Below are 20,948 nucleotides of genomic sequence, written 5' to 3'. Positions count from 1 at the left end.
GTCTCCCAGGCATTGAATACCCCACAACGAGGCTTGAGCCGCATATCTCCCTGAATCGAGCATTCTGCGCACCGCGCATGCGCGGAGAGCGGACGCCCGCGCATGCACAAAGCAGTGCGCACAGGAGACCCGGAAGCGCCCGAGACCGAGGACAACCCTGGACCCCGAAGCCGAAAGCGGGGATACAATCTCCAAGACGGGGAGCGCCGTAGCGGGTAAGGAGACCCCTGGACAGGCGGCGTGACAACTTAAGACTTGTCTAATATTTTTTTAAGGGAGTGTATATCTTTTAGTGACCGTGTTTTTGAATTGCTTATTATTAGTGCCTGTGTGTTTTTCTAGATGTGGATTTAAATAAATAATTATATCTCTTTTACACCAAGCCCTGGTTTACTTGTTCTATTGTGTGCTCTTGACCTATTGTGAATACTCTGTATACTGCCTAACTCTTCTTGAGAGAAGTCTGACTGCTCAGCCACAGCTACCAAGTGAATCTGTGTGGTACAGACTGCTACTACACAGGTTTCTGCCTAACAGAGACCATACTTTCACAATGGACATTACACTAAAGTTGACCCAACACTCCTATGTGGCTATTTAAACATTTCCAGATCTCATATTCCCCAGTTATTTTAAGAGATGAGGAATCTTGGGGAAGTGGGCGCAGGAGGGAGTTGGGGTAATCAAAATATAAATGAGCTTACATAGCACCTAACATAAAAAAGGGAAAAAGCAGAGGCTCAATAGGTTTGCTGTTAAGATGGATTTCTAGAATCTGGCCCAGTGGACAGATTTTAGGAGGCCACACTAGTTATAGAGAACAGGGGACTCAAAGGTTAGCCAAAACCCAATATAGGTAAGTGTGGAGAGCAGTCAACGCTATTCTCAGGAGAGTGTACGTGGTGGTCAGAGGTCCACGTTGAGTATAAACAATGAAGCACACAATAATTAAATTTAGACAGGAATGGACAAGAATACAATATTTATTATAGACCTTAAACATACACTAAAATATGTAACAAGCAGGTGATATTGCAAAATACTCAATTATAAACAGTGCTACATTCACCATAGATTCTTAAAATGCATTTTTTGTGTAGTGCTTGCTACCCGATGATGGAAGAGTGTGACTGTTCAGGTGCACATTGTGTGGTGTTGTAAGGGAAGGAGATGTGTTGTGTAGTGCTAGGTTTGCATGGTGGAATGTTGTCATGTCATCTGGAGTGTTTGGTGAAGGTTCCTAGCCAGGACATTTATTAAGCCCCTGCCTGGGTGATGGGTGTGCCAGTGTTCTTGTCCTTTGTTACTTACTTACGGAAATTTAACTTGAGAACAGGTAATAAACTTAAGCGTAACCACAAGATATCTAAGAGAGTCATTAATTGGCTATGAGCCGGTCAAGATAAAGAACCTGCGTTTAAGGAGAGGAATCTCTGGAAACTAAGCTGATGTATCTGCTGCGGGGGGTGCAGAAAGGACAAGGAAAGAGGACACACTGCCCCTAAATCGAGTAGGACCCATCACCCAGGGCACAGGAGCGGAGGACTTCGGGATTGAGCTGGTTGGAGTGGACCCTACATTAATGAGGGGGGAAGGAGCAGGAAGAGGTTATCCTGTGAGTATCCTGAAGGAGATAGTGATCCCAGGATAAAAAGGACAGTACAAGTTCCCAGAGACTGGGTTACATGGATCTTGGTTGTAAGGTAAAAGCACATGCTAGCAGGACCCTGCTCGAGGAACATATGTGCATGGTTCACGGTGCCATTGGCTGGTGAATACTGGGAACATCGGAGGTCGGAGAAATCTGTATGGAGAAGAGTGGTGGTGTTAATAAGGAAAATAACGTTCACCTGATCGGAGGACTATGTCTGGGTCTGGTGGGGCGCAACGCTGTAGTGAGAGGTGTTAGCCGGGCACCAATTGACGGTTGGATCTGCGGAGCTACACATGGACCAGCACCCAGAGCAAGAGTGATGATGTCACGATGGGCATACAGGGTGTTTGCGATTGAATGGAACGCCAAACGTGGTTCAAAACAAGGCAGCGTTCATCACCTAACGCTATCAGGAAGTATCCGGCAACCAATCCAGGGCGACGTTACAAAGGCTAGGTACGGACAGCTTTTCATATTGAAGGTTATGTATGGACAGCCATTCCAGGGCGGAGCTAAGACGAAACTTTCGAGTGCAGGAGAAGACTGGGTATTGCGGAACGAAACAAAGTGGAGGCACAGCGAAAAACTGCAGAGGTTGCCCGACATGACAGAGCTTGGTGAGGCTTTGGAGTTTAGACTGCAGATGGTGTCCGGTGTAGCTGCATATGCGTCTTTTTACGCCCAGAGTCCAACGTGGGACATATCTGTGTGCCTTATGAAGGGGCCTGAGGAGAAGTTAATATGCAGGCAGCCGGCAAGACAATTACTTCTACATAGTGCGGTATTATAGAAGCAGTTGGTGAAATATGAAGCATGGAATTTGTATCCTTTTTATACTGGGTATGGTGTAGAACTTCATCAGGTTATGGACTTTTAGGTTTAATATGGCCTAGGTTTCATGTTTCAAGAGTTTTGTTTGGTTTATATGACCTAGAATTCAGTACAGGTGGTGTGTATGTCACGCCAGTATAACAGTTTGTGTGGTGTCATGGTCAGTACGGATAGTGTGAGAGTCACGCTTGTGTGTTTTATCACACATGTTTTACAGTATGGTCAGTCTGAATGGCATGCGTGTGATGTCATGGTCAGTACGGGTGGTGTGTATGTCACGCCAGCATAACAGTTTGGCAGGTCTGAATGGCATTTTTGTGGTGCCATTGTCAGTACGAATAGTGTACGAGTCACGCTTGGTCAATAGATGTGGTTAATCTCCTAGTCAGTGCTGCAGTGTGCGGGTCGCGCCCAGTAAATGAATGGTCTGTGAGACATGCTAGGTCGGGTTGGAGGGTGTGTAGATGTTCACGCCAGGTTAATATGGTTGGTATGGGTGGGTGTGTGAGAGTCATGCCTGGTTTAATGTAGGGTAGTCTGGATGGCACATGAGGAGCGGCATGCCAGCAAATGGTTAGAGAGGGAAGGACGCTTTCCGTGTTAGGGAACCTGTCTAGAAGGGAGTAGGGACGCCTCTCCATATTTTCAAAGTTGCCCACTTTTTAAACAGGGTGCGTTTGTGTATGCCGACAAGGGATTCTTGGCTCAAACGCTCATCTGTAAAAATGGATGCAGAATCTCTTCTTATCCAAAATCCAGCTTGGAAGCAAGTCCAAGTCCACCAATGGTGAGGATCTGTACCATTCAAACAGCCAGTAGTTGACCAATCAGAGACAACTAATTGTTTCACTCATGCCTCAGACTTTCTGGCTCAACAGATTATGAATGGGACCAGTCAGTCCCTTCCAAAGAACAAGTGAAAATCGCGTGGCCATTTCAGGGCACTAGCCTCCTTTGGCAGCCAAATGCAGTAAACGCGAATGTAAACACGAGAAAAGACACAAAATGGTAAAAATAGATCTGCTGCCATCAGCTTGTCTTTAGGCACATATAAAAGAAACAAAAAAATCCCAAGTGTAAAAGGCTAGGGTGATACAAAAGTATGCCCATTGCACTGCACTGTAAGATGCTGTGTGTGTAAGGTAGCTTTTCCCTTTTGAGTGAACTTCTCCCCACTGTGTGAGTCTCCCAGCATTTTAGCTGGACTATTGAATTCTTGGACTGATTCTAATGAGTGGGAACCTTTTTCCACACTCACTCTGGCCATGGGAACCCTTTTGACCTCTTTTTGGTACTTCCATTTTTTGGTAGCTTCCATTTTTATTTGACCTGTGATAACACGTTACCAGGGCACGGGGACCCTTTTTCTGCCCCACCAGCATTTTATTTCGTGAGATAAGCACACCCCACCTTAAGTGGAGTACTGAGGGGAAATAATGTCTCCCTTTTCTGGCCTCTCCAGTAACTTTTTGGTTACTGTGGCAAGATCATTCGACAGGCTGGTGGCACTGTACCTTTTTACACAACTCTTTGTGGACTTTTGTCACAGGCTATCTTCGCAGCTGTGGTAACGGTCACAAGGGACACCATTTGCCTAAAATGGTGGCTGCACTTTTTTAATCCCTGTTCTAGATGACTCATCCTTTCTTGAGCCTTCTTTTACCTGGCTAGGTGGAGACGTCTTGGTGGGTCTTTTGTCGTTGGCGGACTTCCCTTGGAAAGCCAGCGAAGACTCTCAGTGCCTGAAAGGACAGGAAGTTGGGGAGGTGAACGAACCCCCTACCCCCCTGGTATTTGTCCTGCAGTGTGCCTGCCTGGAATCAGTTTGCACTAGGAGCCTGGCTGTCCCCATTGGACAGCCACCCCCAAGTTGGAATGGTGCATGGATGGCAATTGGTGTACTCAGCTGCTGTTCCTGCATAAGTCTGAGGGTCCTGGATCTGAAACTCTGAGTCAAACACTGGAACCAAGATTCCAACGAAGAAGGATGTCCATAGCCACCAGAGTAACCGCTGCTGTCCTGACCTCAACATCTGTGCGATCAAGAAGCCCCGAAGAGGATGACCTCCTCCAATGGCCTGGTGGGCCTAACCGGTCCCAAGACTAACTGCAGTTTAAACTCTCCCTGGAGGAGCTGCAACATCCATGGTCCCTAATTCACCAAATGCCCGGGCCCTGTGCCATTTTGTGGTGCAACGTATTCCGAAGCAGGGTTTTGTCTGAAACTTTATGGGCATCCTTCTGGAACTACAGAGACTGCATCACGCTTCTGAAAGTCCCCTTAGCTGAGGCAAGGACTGAGAACGGGAGCAAAATCGACCAGACGACAACTGTCCTTAACCCAAGCCTTGAAAAGGGTGCCAACAAGACAGTGCTGCAAAAATCCTCTGCTGGGCATCCAATGACACAAGAGCAACTGCCAAATCTACTCCAAGTTCTTCAATCCTGTCTCCAAGACCGAGAATCCCAAACCGGGGTCTGTGCTTGCCTCTCCATGGGGACCATCCTGCTGCATCAGGTTCTTTGCTTTATGGTACTTTCCTGCTCTGTTACTTACCGGGGGCATTGTTTTGTTGATCCTGTGCTTCTGAGGGCTGCAGACAGCTGCATCTCGCACCTCTCCTGGGCCTACACCTTGATCTACATTGGGGTGGACAACCCATTGTGCTCTACGTTACCTTAGGACATTGGGGCAATCCAGTGAGGGAACCTCGTCATTTCCTTGCCCTGTAACAGTGACTGATACCAAACTGCAAATCTGAAGAGTTTCTGCTGGAATTTGCTTCTTTGATCCCTAAACTCTGCTTGATTGCCTTGTCTTCCTCAGCCCTTGGTCACTGGTGCCCCAGGGTCCCCTTCTGACTTTGTGAGACTCACTTAAGACAGGGCTGGACTTTCTAAGATAGGCTAAACTGAAGTTATAAAAAGTTATCAGAGTTTCAATAAATGTGCATATATGTTTCAGGAGGTTTGACTATGTGATTTGTTACAATTACTGCTATTCTAAAGTATCTAACTCTGTGAATATTGCAACTGTACTCGTTTTATATTATTGTGTGATAGGACTTACCTTACTTGAATGCTACAAGCCTTAGTGTATATAAATACATATTTGTTTATATAACTCCAGTTGTGTAAGAGTTCCCTTGTACTAAGTGTATGTTCTGGGTTCTGTATGCTTAACTACAACCATCCTCCCCCTCCTAGACCGAGCCTGGCTGCTTGTCCACAGCAACCAAACCTTTGGGTAGTTCAGGCTAAACCTTAGGGGTGCAACCCTGTTCATCCAAGGTGGGCTTTCTAAAGTCTTGTCACAGACAGGACTTTGGCAAACAACTCTAACAGTGTGTAAGGTTAAAAAGTTACCAACATGTAAAAGGTCAAAGGAAAAAGTGAAACAGTTTTCCATAACTGATGGTCTGAATGACTGATCAGTTTCCCCATAACAAATGAGCAAAAGGTAGTGGAAGAGAAGCTTAAGGATTTACTTTCCCTCAAAAAGTCAACACAGATTCAAACACAAATCAAAAAGATTGGGGGTCATAGAAACTATGGCGGGAAAGTTGCTAAAAGGGAAAGCTTTCAAAACATTTGCCTATAACACCAAAAATTAATTTCATACCTCATCATCACTGTGCTTTATAATTGGCAGATAGTAGAACTGGCTCCCGTGCTCCTTTGGTAGAATAGAGTTAACACCCGATGCATGCGGACCCACTAGCTGTTCATTGGCACTTAGATCATCGGCTAGAGTTATAAAGTAAAAAGAAGAATTATTTAAAACCAAAAAGTTGCAATCAGTTTGTAGTAGCATCCACACAAAATGTGATTTGTGTCATTGTGTACACTGGGAAGCAAGTTACAATACATTTACACACAAACATGTAATTTAACAAAGAAACATGTTCAAACTGCATGAAAAAGTTTACAATGCAACAAAAAGGGACAATATATCTTTGCATATCAGTGAATATATGATAAGAAAATAGGTTGAAAGCCCCCTTTTAAAATAGCTCTTAAAAGGCATCTCCTCTATAGAGACAGGGTACCTTAGAACCATTATGGCAACATGCCCTTCTTCCCCAAACCTCAACCATACTCCATGTTATGTTATGATTGATTATTTATAATGTGCTTAATACCCAGAGGTTTCTAAGCGCAGACCCGGGGATCAAACCCATGTTGCTCCGTGTCGTCTTGCTTCCAAGGCGAGCACGTTGCCATTGAGCTATCCTCAAATGTTACGTAAATGTTACGACCAAGACTAAGTATTCTGTAATCTACGCCGTGGTACCTCCGGGTTTGGGCGTAAAATAAATGCAATAAATAAATAAATAAATAAATAAAAATAGCACATGGGTGTAAATACATGAATATGGTATAAATGGTAGTCTGTTATTTTCCCATTCCATTATCTCACTTACATCATCCCCCTGCAGCAAATAGATAATACTCTACTTAGTAATCACTATAATAATCTACCACTATTAAACACCCTGCAATGGGTTTGCTTTGTAAACTGTTTTGCTTGTGTACAATGTTTCTGATTGAAGCACTCCCCCATGAATACAAAGGGTATAACCAGAATGAAAAACGCTTTTCAAAATAAGTATCTTGTAGCAGCCGAACAATATCATTTCTCGGCCCAAGAAAATAACTTGTTCTTGTTACTCTTAAATCTGGCCACAGCTCCTAAAGCCTAGGAGATTCTTTGCGTTCTTCTGGTTTTGGGTGTGATAGTGAAGTTGTGTTGATTCTACAGCAGGTGGTCATTTCTATCGTCGTTACATGTTAGCGCTTGTGAAAAGCTGTATTTTTTACCATTCTAATGACGAAAGTCCCAAGCTGTACTGCTGGCGGGAGGCCCAGTACTTTGTTTTTTTCTGACTGCTTTAATTGGTTTAATGGATGCAGCCACTTGATGGGAAACCGAGTTTATACTCTGCTCCTAATAACTCCCTTTCACCCGGAGCCCACACTCTTCCTTTGACTAACCTTGGGATGAAATCCAAAACACAAAAAGATGAACCAAACCTAACAGGGCCATGAGTAAGCCCAGGGTCTGCAACTTGCCATGATCTGTCTGACGGCAAAGCTTTGCCAGTGTCCGCAGACTTCTCATGAGACCAGGGGGAACCAAAGGATTGGTGCTCCCTTACCCGATGGGTATAGCTGGGTTGCAAGCCTCAATTATCCACAGTCCATAAAAAGCATTGCTGCTCGTCCCTACACCAGGAAAGATGATGTGATAGCACTAAGAAACAATGATGGCGGGTAATCGATTGTGCCAAGGCCTACCATAAGAGAATTAAAGAGGTCTACAAATTCTGTTGGGACTGGAAAGGAGTCCAATTCTTACATGTACTGTGACCAGTGAGCAGCACTGGCATCATCTGATACCACAACTGCACAAATTGCAAACCGCATAACTGCACCATACCACATCTTAATCAGTTTGTCATTGTTAGGGCAGAATTACATTTTGGGGGTTTACAGTCTCATTTTATGGGATCCCTACACGTTTTTCTTACCCTCTTTATTGTTTGGCATTTCTAATGTATTTTGTTGGTCAGTTGGACTTCTGCTGAACTCCTCCTCCCACTATATCTTTTTTCACTCTTTGAGACTATATGGTCCACGGGTCGCCCATTATGCATCCAGCACAGATGGAGTTTATCACCCTATAATGGTTTTAGAAGGGTAGTCTTGCAACAGCTAACATTCATTTTCGGCTTCACGAAGGGTGCAAGTTGATTTACCACATTAGCAGCCGAATGTACCTTCAAGGCAGCCATTGGGGTACTAATGGGTTTTGTGTTTTAGGGGCGTCCTTTGTTCAGGGAAACTGTTAGGCCTCAAATGGCCAATATGCCCATGTGGGGTCTTTGTGAGCCCAAGATAGCACCCTCCATAGTGGTTCGAACTGGTGTGGAACAGTTACCGCCCCTCGGCAGGCCACTTCACTTCCAGTTGGGGTGGGCCTGGGTGTTTGGTGGTTTTTGGCCACCAAAATCTTTGTTTTAAATATCCTAATTGGATGGGTGGGCTGTTAGAAGCCAGCCTCTGTGAGTGAAGGCACATGTAGGGGACATCCGTGTTCCTACACTCAGTTCTGCTGGATGTTTGGATGGGGAGCAGGCCTACTTACCTGCTGTAGGATTTTGCCACTGAAAACCATAGGTGTGATTAGTGTCTTTGCTGTGCTCCAGTTTGCATTTTCGAGGGCTGGACATTCTTCCCGGGTTTTCATTGTTCGGCTGTTGGTCCTCCTCATCTGATTGGGAAAGGCTTTTCATCCTGGGGCCATTTTACAGCTGTTTTACTGCAGTGTAATCACCATGGTCTTCCGCTCTGGTTTTCATGGAAGGAGGTTAAGGCCCCACCAAACCTGCTTGTCTAGGCCACCTTAGTTCACTACCACTGTTGTCCTGCTGCAGGGGCTGGTTTCGCTGATGTGCCATAGACGTTTGCCTGCTAAGCTGCCGAGGTCTGACGTGTGAAGGAGCCATCTACATCCTTGATTCCACTTCATAATGTTGGTCTCATTCCCGTGAAGGATGATTGTTGTTCTGTTGGGCCGTCGGGGTAGTCAATGGTTCAGTGTACATGCCCCTGGGTGTCATTCATTTCACCATGTAAAAAGAAGCCTTTACTTACTGGATTGTTCGGTTTTCCTGGAACAGTGTTTTCTGGAACCAACACTGTAAGTACTTATCTCTTGGACACCGTTTGGCAGGTTGTTCAAGATACTAACCCTAAGGGGTTCGCCTGGTGCAGTGAGCATTCATTTCAGCGGGACCCTTTTTACTACATTTCCCCACTGGTTAACATTGTGGGCTGAATCCTGCTCTGCTTCTCTGCTCCTGAGGCTATAGGGTTTCAAACCCTCCATTGGATTTCTTCTTCTGGATCTCCACTGGTGTCCCCCTGGGGTCGACTGCTTTTTTCTGGGCATCTTTGAGAAGGAACTGGGACTTACCTGGCTTCACATCATAGCCATAGATCAGCCTATAGACGTTGCCCTGTTTCCTATGGGGTACTTTCCTCATCTATAGAACTCGTACAAGTGACACTGCAAGGTGCTTACCTGGACTGTGGTATTTTTCTAAGGCCTCCTTAGGGTCCCTGATGTTCTTCACCAAGCCATGGATTGTTAGGGACTCTCCTTGAATTACTGAGTATTTTTAAATATGTGTAATATGCTGTGGTCTAAGGATATACAATGTTTCACCGTGGTACTACTGTTTACCTCCTTGATGTGTAATATGCTCTTCTGTAACTAATATATTTCCTGGATTTTGGTAGCCCTCCTGGTTGTGTTGGCCAATGCGTTACCCTGTGCTATACCTGTAAGTGCTAGAATTGTATTTTGTGTATATATCGCAAAATATTTCTGTTTTGGCAACTTAACCTCATAGTTCCCAGGACCCACAATAATTGTGCTTTGTTTTATTAACACATCTTGATTTTTGAAGAGAAGTAAAGCCTTCAGCTTCATTCCCTTCCCTTTGCTCATTTGTTATGGCGAAAAGGATCAGTTCTTCAGACTATGAGTACTGATAAACTGTTTCCCTTTTACATTTTGTGACTTTTTAACATTGCACACCACACCTTCCAGTGCAGGTTAATGGGGATACTTTTGTATCACCCTAGATTTTTACACTTGGGAGTTTTGGTTTTTGGTTGCATTCTACCGACATTTGTGCAATTTCTACTCGCAGGCTGTATCCGCAGCTGCGGTTATGCACAGAAGGGTCACCATTGAACCAAAATGGTGGCTTCTTTCTTTTTTTGCCGTTTGTGTGCTTGTCCCTCCATGGTCCTTCTTCTACCATTCGGGGTGGGGGAGGTCCTGGTTTCAGCTTCTTGGTCATTGGCAGGAATCCTTTGTGAAGCCAGAGGTTCCAGTGTGTCTGCAAAAACAGGAAACAGGGGAGAATCCCGAAACTATGGTATGCTTTGTCTTCTGGTGTGCCCGAGAGAAACCAGCTCCCAGTGGGGGGGGGACTGGCTAACGTGACTGGACTGCCATCCGCCCCTTTCTGTAAACTGCAGGGTGAGTTTGCAGAGGATGAGTGTGAATTCCTGATAAAAGGCAAGGATCCTGAGGCAGAAGACAAGTCGACCACTGGAACAGAAGAACCGATTAAGACCAGAGACGCCTGCAGCCGCTTCTGGCAACCAAGATGAGACCACTGTTGTCCTGAACCCATTTTCTAATTGAAAGAGGAGCATCCAAAGAGGACAAATCCTTCCCTTTGGCTGGTGGGACCAATCAGCCATAAAATGACCTGCAAGACGAGCCATCCCACGACATACTGTGACCTTCCCGGGCTGCAAACCACAAATACCATGGGACCTCTGACCATATTGCAGTGCATAATTTTCCCATGAACAAATCCTCCCAGAACTTTAGTGGACGCCTGCTGGACCTCCAGAGGCAAGATCCCCCTCAAAGTCCCTTCACCAGAGTGAAGGACGGAAGACTCGAAGCAGATTGACCAGGCAGTAAATGTTCACTCTTGGTGTCCCTGAAAAGGTGCTAAAACTGTAGACTAACGTTTGTATACAAAGAATCCTTTGCTGGGAGTCCTTCCTCTCGACTGCTGCTGTGACATTCCTTCTCAAGTCCCTCCTTTCTTTTTTTTTTAAAATTCTCTTTATTGAATTTTCCAACAACTTTAGCAATCCCCATAACTCCCCCTCCCTCCCAATCCCCCCACCCCCCTGGTGCTGTTCCAAAGTCTCCACAGCTCCCTCTCACCACAAAGTGTCTAGTCAGGGTTATTCCAGATCCAAAAGTCTTAAACGTTGCGGCCACCACCCGCTCCTGAAATCATCTCTGAGAAAGGAAAGGACATCACCCCACTCGCCCGCAAAGTTTTGTATTGTATTGTTCATTGCATAGGAGACCCATTCCATCGCTACTATCTCCCAGTTTTTACGCAACCAGTCTTGAAACATTGGTATGTTCGAGCTTTTCCATCTCTGGGCTATGATTGTCATTGCTGCCAGAGTGAGCATCACCCTCGCTCTTTCCCTGCCCCTCGAACCAGCCGGCCCTTCTGCTGGCCTCAAGCCTAATAGTGACCATTCCGGGGGTATGCCTCCCTCCACCCAAACACTTGTTCCATCGCCTGCTTGATGTCTCCCCAGAACGGGAATATTTTTGGGCATCGCCACCAAATATGTTCCGCAGTGCCCTCCTGGGCGCATCCCCTCCAGCAAGTTCCCGACGAATCCGGGTAGATCCTGCGCAGCCGAGCTGGAGTATAGTGCCACCCATATAATATCTTATACCAGGCCTCCCGGTTTCGAGAGGCTCTCACTAGTTTAGGAATCTTCCTTCATAGATTTTCCCACTCCGTCTTCTCTATTTCCCTGCCCAGAATGTTTTCCCACCTTCCCATATATGCCCATTGCGGCCTCGGGGTAGCCTCATCCAAGATCTTATAAAGCTGCGAGATAAGGCCTTTCGAGCCGTCGTTGGTCATCTGGAATTTCTCAAAAAGGGTTGGTGGTCTAGTAGCCACCTCCTTATTTATGGGGTATAGAAGGCAGTGTCGCAGCTGTGAGTATCTCAGCCTTTCACCCTCCCCCAGTGCGAAATCCCTTTTGCAATCTACAAAAGAACTGATCTCCCCTCCTATAAACATGTCCCGCATCCAACGGCATCCTCCCTCCTGCCAGTTCCGGAATGCCCCGCTTTCCAACCCCAGGGTAAAGTCTTTATTATTGAAGATGGGGGTGAAGGGGGACGGGTAGGTTGTAATTGCCTTGCGTTGGACCAGTCTGTCCCAATTGTCTGCAACTAGTTTGGTGATCGAGCTCAGGTACATATGGCCCGGACGATGCTGTCTGGGTAGCCACAGAACCTCCCCCAGTTTGTGTCGCGTGACCGCTCTGTCCATCTGAACCCAGTGTTTTCCTTCCCCCTCCCGGAGCCATTCCCTAATCACCCTCAGGTGGGCCGCTTCGTAATATTGACGCAAGTTGGGAAGAGCTAGTCCCCCCCCCACTTTTCTCGGGGCCGTAAATTGCATCCTACTCACCCTTGCCCTTTTTCCCTCCCATATAAACTTGTTTGTTACCACCTGGAGCTCCTTAAAGAAGCTGGCCGGAACTGCTTGAGGGATAGCTTGGAAGAGGTAGAGCAGCCTCGGGAGGCTAACCATTTTAAGTGCCTCTAGCCTCCCCAACCAGGAGATCCGCAAGTTCCGCCATTTAAGGTGGTCTTTTTTAATTCTTTGCAGGAGTGGGGGGTAGTTTGCTGCATACCATCCTGGTAGAGCCGGAGGGATTAACAAACTGGAGGGTAAACACCTGACACTCAGAATGTATCGGATTTAAGTACACATATGGTGCTCTATTATGGAATAGAGGAATCTATTTAAGAAAAATTCAAGGTGCAGGGGAGAAAAAATATCAACCCTGGCATATGGGTTGTACAATTACACAAAGACCAAAAAAGAACCCTAATAGGGAACTCCCGTCCCCTGCACTCTATTAATCGCTTAAACAAGCTGAATGAAGGTATATTCCCAAGAGGGGAATAGGAGTACATAGAGTAAATCAATTGAAAGTTAAATGTAACAACATAGTAATTCAAAATAAGATACAATTGAGCAACAAAGTAGTTCACAGTATCCGTTTAACGTCAAAGTCTATTAATCAGTTCAAAAGAGAGTTGGTTGTCCAATCAGGATTTATTTTTCAAAGAGCAAATGCCCAACGCGTTTCGAGAAAAATGTTCTCTTCATCAGGGGCTGTTGTTGTTCGTTGTGTCAATCACAGTAACTCTAGAGAGATATATTAAAAATAATAATAATTTCAGTTTACATGATAATAACATAGACTAATTGTGCAGAGACAGTAAATTATCCAATCATCCTATGCGTTTTTTAATGCAGGAGGTGGCTCACCCACTATAAGAGTCTACAATCTAGTTATAAAGCATCAAGGAGCTAGAGTTAATATCATTTTGGCAGAGTCATCATTCTATCAGACAATTGTAATTTATAAAAAGAACTGTTCCAAATACCCCTCGGTGTGTCAAGTGTAAAAAGTGTAAAGGACATACCGTATGTTACATTAAAGGATGAACTGGGTCAAGTTGTTGCAAAAGTGTGTCATCCCAACAAGGTGTAGCTGTCTGAATCCCCTATAGTGTAACAAAAGAGGCAAAGGTTGCTAATGGAGCATTGTGGTTTGGAGTGGGTAGGGGTAGGAGAAAAAAATCCGTAGACTTACTTAGTCAAACCGAAATCGCTAGCATCTGAAGCTCAGAAAGGTTCAGGTGCCGTATTGATGTCAATGGAAGACAGTATTATCAATCTGTGCGCGGTTCCTACAAAATGAAGGTGCCACTCGTTACAAATAGAACGATTAAGTCAGTCTAAAGTTTCAGGAATATACGTCAGGGTTGAGTGAAAGTAGTGAAGCCCTATTCTAGAATAACTTACTGTGGTCATAGTAGGGCAGGTAAGCCAGGTAAGTGCAGCGGAAACCAGTAGTCGCTATAAACCACCATTAAAAAATGGCGGCTAATATATACGTCATTGTTGTGACGTCATTACGCTGCAGCGCACCGTAGAACGCATGACGTCGCCAATGTCAACACTTTATACACGTCTGTTAAGCCAGTTACAAATAGAGCGACTGATACAATTACATAAGTGTATATCAGGGTTAAATTGAAGTTGTGAGGCCCTGTCCTAGAAAAACTTATTGTGATCTTAGTAAGGCAGGAAAAACAGGTAAGAGAAAACGAGCAGTCGCTTGAAACACCGTCAAAGATGGCGGCTAATATATGCGTCATTGTAGTGACGTCATTACGTACAAGTAAACACTGTATGCACGTCTGTTGAGAGTGACTGATTCGGTCAGGGAACACGGGAAAGCACGTTCGAGGGGGGTCTACCCAGAGATGTAATGAAAAAACTGTTGTCATTGAACTTTCGAAGGAGAATGACCCAAATATTTGTTTGAAATGATCAGAGGAGCTGTATGAATGGGAGTGTACTTAAAGAACTAGTGTCAATGAACCTTTCAATATCCATAGCCCGAATATTTCCATGCCATAATCATAGGAACATGTAAATGCATTAGTAGCCAGGTATGCCATGTTATACATAGAAAACTTATACATTGAAAAATGTAAACACAGGGGAAAAAACATCTATAGAAATACAATGAATAAGTAATATCAATCTGATCAACAAGGCACGTTGTACTCTGCCTCATGTCTAATGAGTGCACAATCTGTTGAGAAATGGATATGATTAGCCCAGATGTGAACCCTAAGCTGACTAATAGTGACTATAGGGGGAAGTGAGAACCTAAGTTTAAGCTCAAAAGCTAGCAGTACGTTAGGCGTTAGAAAGAAGGCGATTCAAAGAAAGGGCCCTAGATAGAAATCTTCATTCAGACCCTTAGGGTTAACCGAGTCCAGTTTGTGGATCCAGTACAGTTCTCTTTGTGCTAACTTCTTAGCAAAGTCTCCTCCTCTTGACAGGGAATGTACAGTTTCTAAAATAACCCATCTGAGTTGTGCGATGTTATGGCCATTCTCCTTGAAGTGTCTAAAGACTGGTGACTTGTCATTCTGTGTTCTGATATTAGACTTATGTTCTGTCCAGCGTTCTTTCGCGTTCCTGATGGTTTTGCCTACATAATATTTCCCACAGGGACATCTTAAGGCATAGATGATATTTTTGCTGTCACAAGTAGCATGATCTGATAGGTATATTTTTTTGCCATTGTTGGGGTGTCGGATGTATTCACCTTTAATTATATTAGGGCAATGCTGGCAGTGTAGACATGGGTAAGTTCCAGGTTTTTGTTTTCTCAAAGTCGTTTGTGCTGGTGATGTTTTCTTTTCTGCTTTAACCAAACTGTCCCTCAAGTTCTTTCCTCTCTTGTATGCCAACATTGGCGGTTCTGGGAATAACTTGTTGAGATTAGAGTCAGCTTTGATGAGGTCCCAATTCTTGGTGATTATTCTCTTGATCTGGTAACTCTGACTGGAAAATTTCAGTGTGTGAATGAGTCTAGTATTAGTCTTCTTAGGTTTTTCTTCCAGTAGGTTAGATCTTGTAAGGGTAGCGGTACGTCTGATAGCTTTATCAACGATGGCATCAGGGAAACCCCTATTGATGAACCTTTGTTTCATCTCCTCATATTCACCTTGTAATTTAGTGGTGTCAGATGTAATCCTTTTAAGACGTAGCATTTGACTAAAAGGTAAGTTGTCCTTCAAGTGAGTTGGGTGAAAACTTTCAAATCGTAGTGTGCTGTTGCAGTCCGTGGGTTTCCTATAAATACTGGTTTGTAGATTGTTACCGATGATTCCAATGTTAATATCCAGGAAATGAATGTTGGGTGTGCCCATCTCTAGGGTAAAGGTAATTCTTTCGTGGCAATTGTTTAGATAATGGAAAAACTGGTTGAGTTCATCTTTGGTGCCTAGCCAGATACCGAAGATATCGTCTATGTACCTTTTCCACAGAGCTATCTTGGTTTTCCACGGTTCAGTATTCAATACATAGGTCTCTTCAAAATGGAACATAAAAATGTTGGCATAGGATGGGGCCACAGGTGATCCCATCGATGTGCCTGCTGTTTGTAGATAGAATTTATCATTGAACCTAAAATAGTTATTGAATAAAATGATGTGAATAAGTTCCATAGCAAATACTTTATGGATCTTGATGTTTCTATGTTTCAAAAGAAACCATTCCAGCGCTTCTATCCCTTGTTGGTGTGGGATGGAAGTGTACAGGCTATTAACATCCAGTGTAAATAGGATAGATGTGGAGTTGTCGATTAGTGTTTCATTGATGACTCTCAGAAAATGAGCAGTGTCTTTCAAGTAAGTGGATGTCCGTTGTACCAATGGTTGGAGTGCTTGATCCAAATAAGTAGCTAAGGGGTGAAACACACTTTCAGTCCCCGCAACAATAGGTCTGAATGGTGGTTTGGTCTTATCTTTATGGATTTTTGGAAGAGCATAAAATACCGGGGTCACAGGAAATTTTTTAATTAGAAAGTCACACGTATGATCAGAGATCCAATCCATTTCTGATGCTTTCTCTACTGTTTTTTTAATAATGTCTTTGATGGCCAGGATAGGATCAGAATCCAAAACCAAATATGTGCCTTGGTCATTCAGTAAATTCAGACATCCATAGTTGTAAAAGTTGGTATCCATCAGTACTAAGGCGCCGCCTTTATCTGCTGGTTTCAGTGTAATAGATGAATCTTCCGCCAATTCTTTTATCAATTTAAGTTGATGTTTCCTAATGTTGATTTTCTTAGGAGTATTGTATTTGAGTCGTTTTAGTTCCGGAGCCGGAGAGATTCTCACCCCCAGGTACGTAATTCCCCCTGGTCGCCAGTCGAAGGGCGTTTTCCCCTTTAACTCCTCCCTCTCTATCCTTGCCAATGTCAGGTCCATCAATTCGGACTTGTGCATGTTAATGCGTAATCCGGATGCTTCCCAAAAGTCTTCTAGTAGTAGCCTGCATTGCATACTCGTATTCCTTCGGATTCCCGAATTGCCTGCAGGAGGGGCTCCAAGTAAACCGCATATAGCAGGGGCGATAGGGGACATTCCTGTTTTGTACCTCTTTGGAGTTGGAATGATCTAGTTAAAGCCCCATTAACCACCACCCTCGCTCGCGGGCGGATGGGCCCTCATAGTTTGCCTTGACCATCTGTAAATAAGCGCCTCCTAACCCCATTTTTTCCATGGTTTTGAAAAGGAAGGACCACTCCACCCGGTCGAACGCTTTTTCAGCGTCTAAGGACAGAAGTACTGCCGGTGTACGAGTCTTTTCAGCCTTTTCCACCAGATGGGCCACCCTTCTAATATTATCCGCTGTCTGCCTCCCCTTCACGAATCCCGCCTGATCCTGATGGATCAGATCCGGGAGAAGCCCCTCGAGCCTATTCGCCAGGATCTTAGTGTAGATTTTTGCGTCTATGTTAATAAGCGCTATTGGCCTGTAGGAGGATCTTTCGAGGGGATCCTTGCCCTCCTTCAGAATCAGGGAAATCTTGGCTTCTTTCATGGACGGGGTGATTTGCCCACTACCTAAAAAAGAGTTGAAAAGGTAGGTCAACTGTGGAACCAGCACTCCCGCAAAGGTCTTATAAAAGGACGCAGTGTACCCATCAGGGCCAGGGGCCTTACCTGCGGGCAGCTTCCGAATAACCCCCCTCACCTCCTTCTCTGTTATCTTTTGTTGTAAGCCAGTCCGGGCATCCCCCTCAATTTTACGCAGGTTAACCCTTTCCAGGAATTTCACTTGGGCTTGGCTGCAGGGCTGCTGTGAAGCATACAAGGTCTCGTAAAATTCGGCCATGGCCTCTTGGATATCTTCTATTCAAGTAACCCTTTCCCCCCTATCTGAGTTTAGAGCCGTGATTGTGTTTCTAGAGGCAGCTCCCCGAAGGAGGCGAGCCAGCAGGGCGTCCGCCTTATTCCCTCTTGCATAACATTTTTGCTTCACAAAAAGCAAGGCCCCCTCTGCTTTTTTGGTCCGAAGGATCCCCACTTGTCCTACTGCCCTCCTGTAGACCTTCTGGTTAGTCCTGCTGGGGTTCGCCGCTACCCTGCCTCCGCTTCCTCAACTTCCACTTCTAGCCTGGACTCCAAGGCCTGTAGCTGTTTCTGTCTCTGTGCCTTAACTGCTACAATTTCCCCCCTCAATGTGGCCTTAAACGTGTCCCATCTTATATCCTCACCCGTGTCCCCTCTCTTGTTGTCATCAAAGAACTCCCTCATCTTGCCCTCTATCTCCTCTGTTACCACAGGGTCCCTCAACAGGTGTTCCGGGTATTTCCAACCCCACAGCCCCCTCCTCCTCTTTCCCAGTTCCAGCTGCATCGACAATATTTTATGATCTGCTTTTCCCATGGGCCCAACCTCTATCTCTTTAACCTTACCCACCAGATTGGCCGAGATCCAGATGTAGTCAATTCTGGACTGGGTCCCGTGAACTTCGGAAAGGAATGTGTAGCCCTCCTCGTCCCCTTTCAATTCCCTCCAGACATCCCTCAACCCTACGCTCTCCACTTTGTCCCGGAGTTCCGCTAAGGCTACCGCCCCTCCCCCACGGCTTTTAGTCCCTCCTGACCTGTCTTTAACCTTGTTCCATGCTATATTCAGGTCCCCCATTATGATTATCTGCCTCTTGCCCAGTCACCTATTTTCCCCATGAGATCGCAGAGGAAGGAGTCCTGCCCTGTGTTGGGCGCATAAATCACCCCTATTGTATACATCTCTTCCGCAATTGTGCCTTTTACCACAACAAACCTACCCTCCTTGTCCTTCAGGGTGTCCTCCAAGCGGAAGTTCACTGTTCCCCTGATGGCCAGCGTCACCCCCTCCGATTTCGTGGGACCAGACGCCTGAGACACCTGATCAAACCCTCTCAACCTTAAGCGACTCTGGTCCTTGCGAAGCAGATGTGTCTCTTGTAATCCCAAAAAGTCCGGTTTTCCCCGCTTCGTAAATTGTTCCAGCTTTTTCCTTTTCAGCGGGGTATTGAGGCCCCTAATATTATGCGTTACCCACTTGAATTGTGATTAGACACTTGTCCCCGCCGTTCAAGACCCCCCCAGCAGCTCCCCACCCCCACTCATTTGTCCCATGTCTGTTACCCGGGTGCGTGGATCACTTCTAGTTCGCCCCTCGTGCAGCACCTGAGGATACCTGCCCCCCTTCCCCGCTCTTTCCTGCATCGTGGTTATCCGCTTCTGAGAACTAGCCCACTCGAAGACAAGTCCAGAAGGGAAGGTCCACTTATATCTAATCCCCTTTTCTTTAAGCTTCAGGGTGAGGGGGCTCCATTGTCGCCTCTTGAGCAGGGTACAGCTGGCGAGATCCTGGTACAGTTCAATACGTTGGTCGTTAGAGGATATCGGCTCTTTTTGTCTAGTGGCCTTTAGTACTGCCTCTTTTTGAGCATATCTTGTGAACGCTGCCAACACGTCCCGCGGCCTAGACCTATTGAGGAAGCCCACTCTGTGAACCCTGTCCAACTCGATCCGATCAGGTGAAGGCTCGCCCAGTAGCTTCGCAAAAAATCCTTGAACCGTTTCCTTCAGGTCCCTATCTTGCACCGTCTCCGGCAGAAGCTTCAACCTGATGTTGATCCGCCGAGACCTGTTTTCCATGTCTTCCATTCTTATTTCCAAGTTCCGCGTTGCCGTGTCGAGTCTCTCGATAGCTTCACTGTTCTCTCTGCCTATCTCCTGCAGGCCTTTTTCGACTATGTCCATTCTCTCCCCCAGTTGACCCACTTCCTGCTTGATTTCGGCCAGCGCCTGGTTGATGTCGGACCTCATTAATTGAAATTGCTCTTGAAAGGTTTTCCCCATGGATGCTTGGAATGAAAGCAGCTCGCCATGCAGATCCTGGCGTGAGATCTGTGCAGACGCTTCCAGGGTCTCGGCGTGCTCCTGCTCCATACCCCCCCCCCCCCCAATGTGGCCCTGCGTTCCTCGGCTGCGTCCTTGCTTGCCCAGAGGGCCATGATGGGGCCTGAGGCATCTGCCTGTGACTGACCGCTCTTATTGGCCTTGCTCTTGTTTTTAGCTGTCATAATTGTGGCTTGAAGGCCGGAGGGTCCCCTCTGATCCTGCCCGTGCCTCCCCAGGGAGTTACTCCTGACCGGGCCTGAGTTCCTTGCCTCGCTGTTCCTGACCAGGCCTGAATCCCCAGCCCTGCAGTGCTTAACGTTGCCATGGGGCCTGTTGGGGTTGCGTGTAGTAGGACAGTACCTCCCTGAGGCCGCGCAGGTGTCGACGCCAGCCCAGCATAAATGTCCCCCGGGCCCCGCTCCCCTCGCCGCTCACCGCACTGCTCTGGTAGTATCCACTCGCCGCCTGGGGCCGTACTCCACTTCACGGGCCGGCGTTCCTGCCTGGAGCTCGCCGCCGCTCCAAAGGACTTGCGCGGGCCCCCCGGCGTGCGCCCAGCTCCCGCGGGCCTCCAATCCGAGGCTCCGCTGCCGGGCCAATAGCAACTCCGCCAGTGTGTCCCGAAGGTGCCTCCTTTCCCGGGGTCTCCTCCTCCTCCCCGGCTCAGCCAGCCGCGCCCGCCCGATGGTCGGCGGGAGAGCGTGCTGTGCGGCCAAGAGCACGTCCACTACCCCGAGGCAGCGCCACTCTGTCTGTTCGCCGGCCTGAGGACGGGGACGGGCTGCGATCTCGTCCCGCCTGCAGCTCCCCCTCTCCTGCTCAGCACAGTAGGCCAGATGCGTCTCCTTTCGCCCGTGGGCCTCCGATGCGCACCGCAGTGGTTTCCCCTTCTCCTGCTGGGTGATGTAGCAGCTACGGGTGATCGAAAGTACGGGGGGGCCCCGGCTGCTGTTTTCCTGAGTTCCTCAGCTCATAAGGGGTGATGGAATCGCTTAAGTGAGTTGGAGGTTCTGGAGCGCCGACGACACACGTCTAC

General features: G+C 46.5%; 1 protein-coding gene across 5 annotated transcripts in view; it reads right to left on the bottom strand.

Moving 5' to 3' along the window:
- Positions 1-20,948, bottom strand: part of KIF13A (kinesin family member 13A) — a 2,203,773-nt gene that overhangs the window by 553,279 nt on the left and 1,629,546 nt on the right. For all 5 annotated transcript variants that reach the window (XM_069613597.1, XM_069613593.1, XM_069613596.1 and 2 more), the window contains one exon: positions 6,108-6,232. In XM_069613597.1, the coding sequence (XP_069469698.1) occupies positions 6,108-6,232 (125 nt within the window). The remainder of the gene's footprint in view (positions 1-6,107; positions 6,233-20,948) is intronic.

This window comes from Ambystoma mexicanum, chromosome 5p (genome assembly GCF_040938575.1).
Source record: "Ambystoma mexicanum isolate Mex_15411 chromosome 5p, UKY_AmexF1_1, whole genome shotgun sequence".
NCBI classification, from domain to species: Eukaryota; Metazoa; Chordata; class Amphibia; order Caudata; family Ambystomatidae; genus Ambystoma; species Ambystoma mexicanum.
This window is presented reverse-complemented; position numbering and strand designations above follow the sequence as displayed.